The 9,856-nt window shown below is 43.8% G+C and overlaps 1 protein-coding gene across 7 annotated transcripts in view; it reads right to left on the bottom strand.

The window, feature by feature from the left end:
* Positions 1-3,065: 3,065 nt before the first annotated feature.
* ZC3H12B (zinc finger CCCH-type containing 12B) overlaps positions 3,066-9,856 on the bottom strand; it is a 442,284-nt gene continuing 435,493 nt past the window's right edge. For all 7 annotated transcript variants that reach the window (XM_074028862.1, XM_015443848.4, XM_045383203.3 and 4 more), the window contains one exon: positions 3,066-9,164. In XM_074028862.1, the coding sequence (XP_073884963.1) occupies positions 7,744-9,164 (1,421 nt within the window). In that variant the 3' untranslated portion in view covers positions 3,066-7,743. The remainder of the gene's footprint in view (positions 9,165-9,856) is intronic.

Raw genomic sequence — 9,856 nt, 5'->3', positions numbered from 1 at the left:
GATGGGTTTTGCTGCTAAAAAAAAAAAAAATAAGGTCTGGAAGTCACAGTTCTAGTCTACACCCCCACCCCGCTCCATTGTATGCATTGAGACAGTGGGATAGGAAAAAAAAAGGGATTTGTCTAAGGCCACAGAGCAAGTTAATAGGTCGGCATAGATCAGTGTTCTCTAGCAAATGTGAACATCACCTGGGTACTTGTTAGAAATGCAAATTATTGGACTCCACTCCTGACTCGAATCAGAAGGGGTGAGAGTGGACAGCAATCTTTGGTTTAGCAAGCCCTTGAAGTGATTCTGATGCACACTGAGGTTTCGGATGCACTGGTATACAGGAAAAAGCTCGCCAAAGACCTGGGTTCCAGACAAGCTCTACCACTTAAGAGGAGCAACCTTGGACAAATCATGCCACAGTTCTTTTCACCTGCAGGGAGATAATATTTGCCTCACATGCTTATAAGGATTGAAGCACAATAGATGGGAAAGTGTCTAAAGCATATTATGCTTTGTATGTGTGAGTGGTGTAGGTTCATGCCAGGGTTGATAAACCTTGAAATTGGGACTGAGGTCTCTATATAAATAAACCATTGTCATGCTTTCCCCTGGCCCTCAAAGACTGATCTAAAGATGAGAAGCAGACTACATGAGCTCATTTCTAGTCCAGGTCCAGAGAGTAAGAGCCAAGGGTCATTGTTGGCTGGTGTCCTTCTGGAACCTGGGAGTTCTGAGGCCAGGTTGAAGGGCTTCAGACGGCAGGGGTTGGTGGGTGGGGAGTGGAGCTGTCAGGAAGCAACCTTACTTAGCCTAGTGCCCATGGATGTTTTCTGTCTGATTAGAGATAGACTGATTAGAAAGTCTGAACTGCACACAATTTTCATTTTTGTTTTTATTTTTGGAGACAAGGTCTTGCTGTGTTGCACAGGCTTGAGTGCAATGGCACAATCATGGGCCACTGCAGCCTCCAGTTACTGGGCTTAAGCAATCCTCCCACCTCAGCCTCCTGAGTAGCTGGGACTACAGGTGTGCACCATGACACCTGGCTAATTTTTGAATTTTTTGTAGAGATGGGGGTCTTCCTATGTTGCTCAGGCTGGTCTCAAACTCCTGGCCTTAAGTGATTTTCCTGTCTCAGTCTCCAGAGTGCTGGGATTATAGGTGTGAGCCACTGTGCCCAGCCTGAAATGCATACATTTAACTGGGAAACAAGGATAGGGGTCAAGGAAAGGGAGCATAGATTATATTATTATTCAACAACAGTAATTCAGAGAGTCCCCTCTGATAGGTAATTCATCAGTGGCAAATAACATGGTTCCCGTGCCCAAGGAACTCCCTGTTTTGTGGTAGAGACGGTGTGCCAAAGTGAGTGACAAGAGCTAAGAGGTATTGCTCAATATTCCTGCAAGGCCCACTGTGGGGAGGGACTAACAATGGCTTGACCAGGAGGTTGGACATTGCCACTGGATCTTTAAAGGCAAGAGTACTAGTCAGAACAAGGAGTAGAAGGAAGGTCAAAGTCTGGAGAGGTTGAGAAAGCATGGTTGGGGGCACAAGTGCAGGGTACAGGATAATTGGAACATGGTGATGTGAAGGACTTGGTATTACATGAGGCCCGAGGGGAGGTGGAGAGGGATATGACCAGACTAGTTCATTTTCCACCTGAGATTAGGGCAGAACAACTGGACATTTGTTGATTGCCCCTTTTTGGAATTCTAGTAGTTCTTACCACTCTACTTACCCTCATGCTGCCACTGCCCTCCAACTTAATTTCTTACTCTATTCTCTTGAGTGTGCTTCATTCTCCCACTAGAGTGCAAGTTCCCCAAGATGGACTGTTCCTCTTCTGTCTGCCTAGCTTAGTATAGGCCAGACCCCCCCATCCGGTACTCAGTAAGAACTTGATACGTGTATGCCCGAGGAATGTGACAGGAAGAGTAAGAGACAGAAGAGGAAAAAGGTGGGGAGAGACGAGCACTCTTAGTCCCATGGAGGATGATAACAAAAAAATGATTCTCAGATTCACAAATAGCCTCTTCCAAAGGCTTGTAGGCTGGGCTCTGCTGCAACCATCATAGCTACGTCTACCTTTAGAATGAGACTGGCCTGGAGTGCGGTGGAGGGTAGGTAGGAGGCTCCAGAGAGAGAATCAACTCCACTATGATAAAGGGCTTACTGGCCTGGGAGTCATGAGGCCTGGGCTTCCAGTCCTGCCTTTGCCACTAATTCTGTTCAGTCTTGGTCAAATCTCTTCAGTGCTCTTGGAGCCTCAGTTCATGTACTATACCCTGAAGGGGTTGATGCAGCTGAGCACTCTGAGTGTGAAGTGTAGGATAGGAGGCACCTTTTGGCTCTGATATTCTGGCTGAGACAGCAGATGATGTATCTTTGGCCCTGAGGCTATTCAGGGGAGAAACTATAGGCTGCATACAAAAATTATGTCTGGGCCCTGGGCCCACCACTTGACTCTGACTGGTGGGCAAAAGCAGGCCCAGCCCTGCCCTGCAGGGAACGCCAGTTCGATTAGCACTTGGAACTGTTAGTCTTCAAAAATTTGAGGACATATACTTACTGTGGTAAAATTCAGATGAACACATTTGGGGAAATCCCTGGCTTTATGGTTTATCCCAATATAAGTCGCAAGGACATAAATCTAATACCTTAGGAGCAAACTAGAGTATATGTATATGTATGTGTGGTATGGCTTTTGTTGTTGTTGGTTTTTGTTTGTTTTTTGTTTTTTGTTTGTTTTGTTTTTTGAGATGGAGTCTCTGTCGCCCAGGCTGGAGTGCAGTAGCACAATCTCGGCTTACTGCAACCTCCAACTCCTGGGTTCAAGCGGTTCTCCTGCCTCAGCTTCCCGAGTAGCTGGGATTACAGGTGCGTGCCACCACACCCGGCTAATTTTTGTATTTTTAGTAGAGACGGGGTTTCGCCATGTTGGCCAGGCTGGTCTAGAACTCCTGACCTCAGGTGATCCTCCTGCTTTGCCTCCCAAAGTGCTGAGATTACAGGTATGAGACACCACGCCCGGCCCATTGTTGTTGGTATTCTTAAATAAACAGAGCCATGAGTGGTCAGTAGACAAATAGTTTATGCAGTAAATAACTGGTTACAGTTCATTGTTGTCAGCGATACAGCATTTTCCATCACAATGATAGGTGAAACAAATTAAAACCTCATGAAGTAGTCATAGCACATTCATGCTAGTGAGAGCATATTACAAAGCAATGCACGTGCATTATAGGGGCAGACAAAACTGGGGAAGGGCTATATTTTCACTCACCTCTGGTTAACTTTGTGTATTTTGTCATTGAGACTTACATTATATTTGGGTCAAACAAAAAACCCAAAGAGGTTTTATAAAAGTTTACAACCAATAAACAGTATTGTTTAATCCCACAAATGGATAAAGCAAACTACTATAGCTCAACAATACACAAACCAGGACTAAAAATAGTCAATCTATGTATATAGCTAGCTACCATACAATAGATATTGAATATGCTGTCTTTACAAAGGCATTGACTATTTTAGACAAGCAGGTTCCAGAAATACACTTGTTTGTTTCCAATGAGAACTAACTATAGTGCCATTTCAGTTGAAGACTACGCACTCCTCAGTGTCAGACCTGAGGATAAACAAACTAGGGGAAGGCAGAGGAGGGTTAGGAGGGAGACCTGAGCGGACTCGACAGCTCAGCATTACTTTCTCTGTGCAGATCCAGACCTGGTTCACAAAGTAGAACAAAGTGTATTGAAATTTTTGGCCCTCAAAAAGGGCATTTGTACAAAGTCCCATACTTACAGCACAGATAGAAGGGTAACTGAGTGCCTCTCAAAATGAATTCTTCTATGTTAGAAGAAAACTCAGGGCCAAAGGTTAATGGAAATCAGTGTTTGAATTACTGTATAAAGATAATTTATTCCAAAATAGAAAAAAATGAATTTTAGAGGAGTATTCTCCTGGAAACTAGCAGGAGGTGGGCAGAGAGAGAGAGAGAGAGAGAGAGAGAGGGAGAGAGAATCATGCTATGTGCTTTATTACTTAGAAGAAGAAAAGTTTCGTAGACCATTTCCGTAAGGCATCTGTCATTCTCCCTTCCATACCTGGCACCTTAAGAGAGAGTGCAATGGCTCGATATTACCTTTGAAAAGGCTTCTTTTCCTTTGAGTTGTCTTACAGAAAGGGTGCCCTGGATTGACCATGCCACTCCGGGGTCACACTTCTCCTTTAGATCAAAATGAAAACAACAAAATCACAAAAAGAAGAAAAAAAATCAGAAAAGCTACAAAATTGAAGGCCTCAACAGGCACAGACTTGCTATGAGGTCAGAAAATCAGTGAAATAATTAAAATTACAAAGCACCTCTTGCAAAACACACTGTTTCTTGAAAACCACACAAAACGCTTTGTAGTAACCCCTGCTGAGCGCTTATAGGTAAGTATCCTGAAGGACACATGCTTAGCCCCATGAAGGAAGCTTGATTTTATTATCAAGGCAGCCGAGGGGGTCCCAATGCTTCTTTGTTACTTGCTGTTTTATAATTACAGACAAAATGGAAAGTCAAGAAGTGCCTAGACCTCAATATAAAGAAAATGTTTCTCTAATAACTAAGAACCATGCTGTATTTATGTATTCATATTTGTATAACTCCATTTATAGATTCTTGCAGATGAGTCACTAACACTGACACTTTTTACACAAAATCCCTTTTTCAAGGACATATTAAATTTAATAGGCTAAAGAGAACTTATGCAATATAATGCTTGAAATTGTACACGTGATAACTGTGCACTGGTAATAAAGAGGCCTTGAAAAATTGTTTTTGTCTATAAATTACTACTGCCCTTTAGAAATAAAAGCTCCCTCACAACCCCTGAGCTACTTCCCTGTGACACACAGTGCCACAAACCTCATGGTGAAAATTCAGTGCCAAACCTAGCTTAAGATGAGTTTTGTACATTTGTTTCTATACAATCAGGAAAAAAAGAGATACAATTTGTATCAACAAAAGGTCATTTCTGGTTATTTGAGGCATTGCTCCTAGCCGCTTTTGGTTCATACCAAAAAGAAGAATGAGAGGAGGATGACAATCATTTTTAGTAAATCAGAAATACATATGCTGCCTTAAAAGAATTTTCTGTATTGGGAGGAGCTTACACGTTTTCTGAGTACTAAATATGAACATGTTCAAGACGAATTATAGGTGACAAGATTAATCTTGTGCTTCCCTGTAAATTGTACAGCTCGTGGATACTGTGGTGCCATTGATGATTTTGGTAGGAAGATGAACTAACTGGCACATAGGCAGTAGCATCATCTGAGATTGTCAAATACCCTGATTTAGACACAGGTCCAATTTAGAAAGTCCAAGAAGTTGAAGGTATGAAATGGTGTTTGTGTGAAATAGCAAGCACTGCAGTGGCAACTGTCACTCTGTGGACCTACCTGATAGAAAATACTTTTACTCTTTTTCAATATGCTGGGGTATACGAAGATCAGAGGATAGGAGATAGAATGTAAAGCTGTGGTTAACTGAAGTGAAACATTGGTTAAGATGCAGTATTGATCAACTTGGACAGAGACAGAAAGCCAGAAAGCAGCATGCAAGCCATTATCAAACCACCAGAAACAACCCTGACTACAGCCTCACATTCAGAGTGTTTCACAGTAAGAAACATTTATAGGCAGTGTCACACCTTCTCATGAAGAAACAAAAGGCCAAGGCCCGGCCTTCTCAACTTTCATGAAAAAACGATCATAGAAGTTAGCAAGTTCCAGCTCAGGAAATAGTGAGCTGGTCATGGTTCGAAATATTGAAATATACAGTGGATTCAAAAAGGGAATTCATTTAGTGCAGCTTAAAAAAAACAATAAACACCTCTTCTAGAGGCATTTAGCTATGAAGTTTTCCACCCTGAGCAAGATACAAGTTGCACAAATGGTGTCGCCCAAACTGAAAGTCCTGCCTTCTAGTAACTCATCTAACAATTATTTAACAGCAAGTGCACTCTCTTTGCGTGGATTTAAAGTGCATAACTGAGCCAGCTATTAGTAAAGATGCAGTATCCCCTTTTGGAAACTTCCTTTTTCCACATAGAAAATCCCCTGGTTTTGTTTCCTAGAGAAATTCTGTTCCACCAATGATTGACCTTATTACCCAAAGGGTGGACAGGAAGAGAAAGTGGATACATGGCTGTGCACTGTCCTCCATTACATTTCATCCAGTGATGTTGAATACTGCATAGGTTGGAAGTCCAAAGAGCATCCAATAGTCCCTCCTTGAGTGGAGCTTTTTTATTCACCATTTAATGCCACATGTGTTTGGCCATCTCTCCTGGGATAAGGGAAGTGGATTGTGGTAGTAAGTCCCCTGGTCCTTGTCAAACTCTTCTGAGCTTGTGTAGCACACACATACTATGCTTGGAACTTGAGCTTAACCATCAGTTCCTCTGCAGAAGACTGCAACCTGATCCCTGATTTGCTAAGGTGAAGAGACTTGGAAGCTAAGAACTGTTAATAAATGTTGGCAGGTAAAATGTGCAAAGGAAACAGAGCTGCTTTGCTCTGGTGCCTAAGAAAACAATGTTCAAATATTGCCATATAATTTTCACTCTCATAACTAGTTGAAACTATGAAATGTGACTTAAAATCATCAAGTCAGATTAGTGACCTATACAGCTATAGACGAAGGACTGTGTAGAGCCTACCCTCTCATTATCACTATATAAAAGGTTATACAGAGATACACACACATCTCAAACCAAATATATATATTCATACATGCAATATAATTGCTAATAATAGATTTAAAATATAGTTCTAGAAGCTTCAATGTGACCCTATAGCTTCGTTAATAAAGATTGAATGATCAGATATCCATGCAATAAAGTATGCATTTACTTTTAAATAGTTTTAAATATTTCTATTAGAAAAAACCTAAAAGGTTAATTCAACATATGATCTGATCCTGATGCTTTTGCTCTCTAAATTGGATATATCATCCATACTTTGTAATATAGAATATGTGACTATGAAAACTCTGGTAGGCTGGGCGCGGTGGCTCACACCTCTAATCCCAGCACTTTAGGAGGCCGAGGCGGGTGGATCACTTGAGGCCAGGAGTTTGAGACCAGCCTGGCCGACATGGTGAAACCCCGTCTCTACTAAAAATACAAAAATTAGCCGGGCATGGTGGTGCACGCCTGTAATCCCAGCTACCTGGGAGGCTGAGGTCATAGAATCGCTTGAACCCTGGAGGCGGAGGTTGCAGTGAGCAGAGATAGTGCCACTCCAGCCTGTGTAACAGAGTAAGACTTTGTCTCAAAAAAAAAAAAAAAAAACAAAAAACAAAAAAAACAAAAAAAAGGAAAACTCTGGTAATGGAATCCTCTGGGGTTTCTTACGTCTAGACCTCTCCCCCTGGGTTTTGTCCTCCATTACCTGCATGGTGCAGTGCAAAGGGGCATAGGACTTGGATTTAGAGGACTTGGGTGTGTGTCTTGACTTAGTCATTTGCTAGCAGTGTGACCCTGGCTAGCCACTTAATTTCACTGAGCTTCACCTTCCTTCTCTATAAAAGAGGATGTTAGTAAGACGTACCTCACAGGGTTGTTATGCGCTTAAATGATATAAACACTCTGTAACTTGTAAAGCGCAACACAAATTATTAGTTACTATAATTATTGTGTTAGTGTATTGTTAGTATTAATATTCATATTTGTATAAAGAAATAAGTACTATGTCATATCAACGTGCAGCCCTAAGCTTAGCAACAATCAAGGCTGCCAGTTGCTGGGCATCTGCTGTGTGGGGATTCTTCTCCATCACCGCAAGGACGATGTTAGAAGGGAAAATATTGCAGAGGTTCTTGTAGGTCTGATACTGGTGCTCTGGGATCATATGCTCCCTGGAATCATTGCACATTCCAACCCAAGGATTCCTCCAAAGCTGCTCCATCTTTTCAGGCACGCTCCGTACCATGACTGGCTCATAACATGGTTGCATGAGGCTGTTACTCAAGGGATAGGAGTGGTAGCCATAGGAGTCAGTTGCACAGGGCAGCGGGTCCCAGCTGGCATGCTGTTCCCGGCACAGGGGAGGTCGTCTTTGCCTCACGGGGTTGCTCTCATAGAGGCGGGAGTCAGAAATGCTATCCATCCGAGTCATCACCAGGGCACGGCCTGGCTGGGGGGTTGCCCCAGGATGGATATTGGGAGGCATGGGGTAGTCTGCAGGACAGCTGGAACGTGTTCCAGTTGCTGGGTGCTGGGCATGCAGAGCTACGTGGGGGACTGACTGTTTGTGGGGGCCTTGCTTAGAATCCTCTGGGCCATAGCTCTGCACTCGTGTTAAGGCTTCATGGTAACCATGAGGAAAAGGCTGAAGTCGGTTCTGGGATGCTGAGCGGTGCAGCTTCAAATTGCCTTCAGGATGGGTATCAGCTACAGCCAAATACACGTTGTTGTAAGAGGAATAGTTGTCATTTCTGGTATGGCTCACACGGCTGTCAGGACAGAGATTAGGATTCCGGGCATACACCCCCCGGTCTACTTCAGCCATGTAATACTCTCGATTATGCATGCTGTTGATGTTCAGTTTGGAGAAGTCACCTAACATTGAATAGTAGCCATGGTCCCCCATGGATTCAAACTTTGGGTATTGCTCAGCATAGCTAATAGGGGTCCCATGGCTGTTGGTAACCAGGATGGGAGGATACTGCATGCTGGCCATATGCTCCAAAGAGGCCTTCTGGTGGGGGAAATGGGAGGATCCTGGCACTGGGCTGCTGGCCGAACGGGTGTTGAGTGCACCCACTGCATGGCTTTTTGGGGGTGGGATTGTGGGAACACTTAGGGCAGTCACAAGCGAGGGGACAGAACTAGCCTCAGGCTTACGGGCAATGGACAGCCATTCCTCAGGCTCCACAGCCACAGACCGGATGCTGGGATCTGATTGGCGCTTGGGGGCCACACGTTTGACCTCTGAGGTTATCTCACCTTTGGCACTAGACATCCCTGTGCCACACTTGGCCAGGGTGCCTTCACTCATAGTTTTCACTGTGGACAGTTTGGCACTGATGCGGAGCTCATCAGCCACCGAACGCTGGGGTTGGTTGGCCCGCTCCGGATGGTAGTATTTGCACTTGTGGCCGTAGGTGCATTTTTTGCCTGAAAAATAATGCCTTGGGGTAAGACTCTCTCTCAGTGATGGAACCCTCCGTGCCAGAAACCGTTGTAACAATCTGGTCACTCAGGTTAGGGTTTTACTGTTTGGGGTAAAGGCAGAAAATTAACTGTCCACAAAGATGAGAGACAGACAACACCAAGGCGGCATCACACACTGTGATGGGAGAGAGAAAGTGGAAAGCTATGGAGAAAATTGCAGCATAAAAGCTAATAGCTGGCTGGATGCAGTGGTTCCTGTCCGTAGTCCTAGCAATTTGGGAGGCTGTGGTGGGTGGATCACTTTAGCCCAGGAGTTCAAGACCAACTTGGGCAACATTGTGAAACCCCATCTGTAAAGAAAAATATAAACAAAATTAGCTGGGCATGGTGGTGCAGGTCTGTAGTCCCAGCTACTCAGGAGGCTGCGGTGGGAGAATTCTTGAGCCTGGAAGGTCAAGGCTGCAGTGAGCCATGATCATGCCACTGCTCTCCAGCCCAGGTGACAGAGCAAGACCCTGTCTCAGAAAAAAAAAAAAAAAAAAAAAAAAAGCTAAAGCTGAGCAGTTGAGCAGTTTTAAGTTTTCGATAATGTACAACTTTGCCTAGGCATAATTTGCATGCTGAAGCAGCATAGAGTAACAGAAAGCAGCACAGTGCAGTGCAAAGAGCACAGGTTTGGAGTCCAGTCAGATCTG

This window comes from Macaca fascicularis, chromosome X, assembly GCF_037993035.2.
Source record: "Macaca fascicularis isolate 582-1 chromosome X, T2T-MFA8v1.1".
NCBI classification, from domain to species: Eukaryota; Metazoa; Chordata; class Mammalia; order Primates; family Cercopithecidae; genus Macaca; species Macaca fascicularis.
Note: the sequence above shows the minus strand (reverse complement) of the source record. Positions and strands in the feature narration are given on the sequence as shown.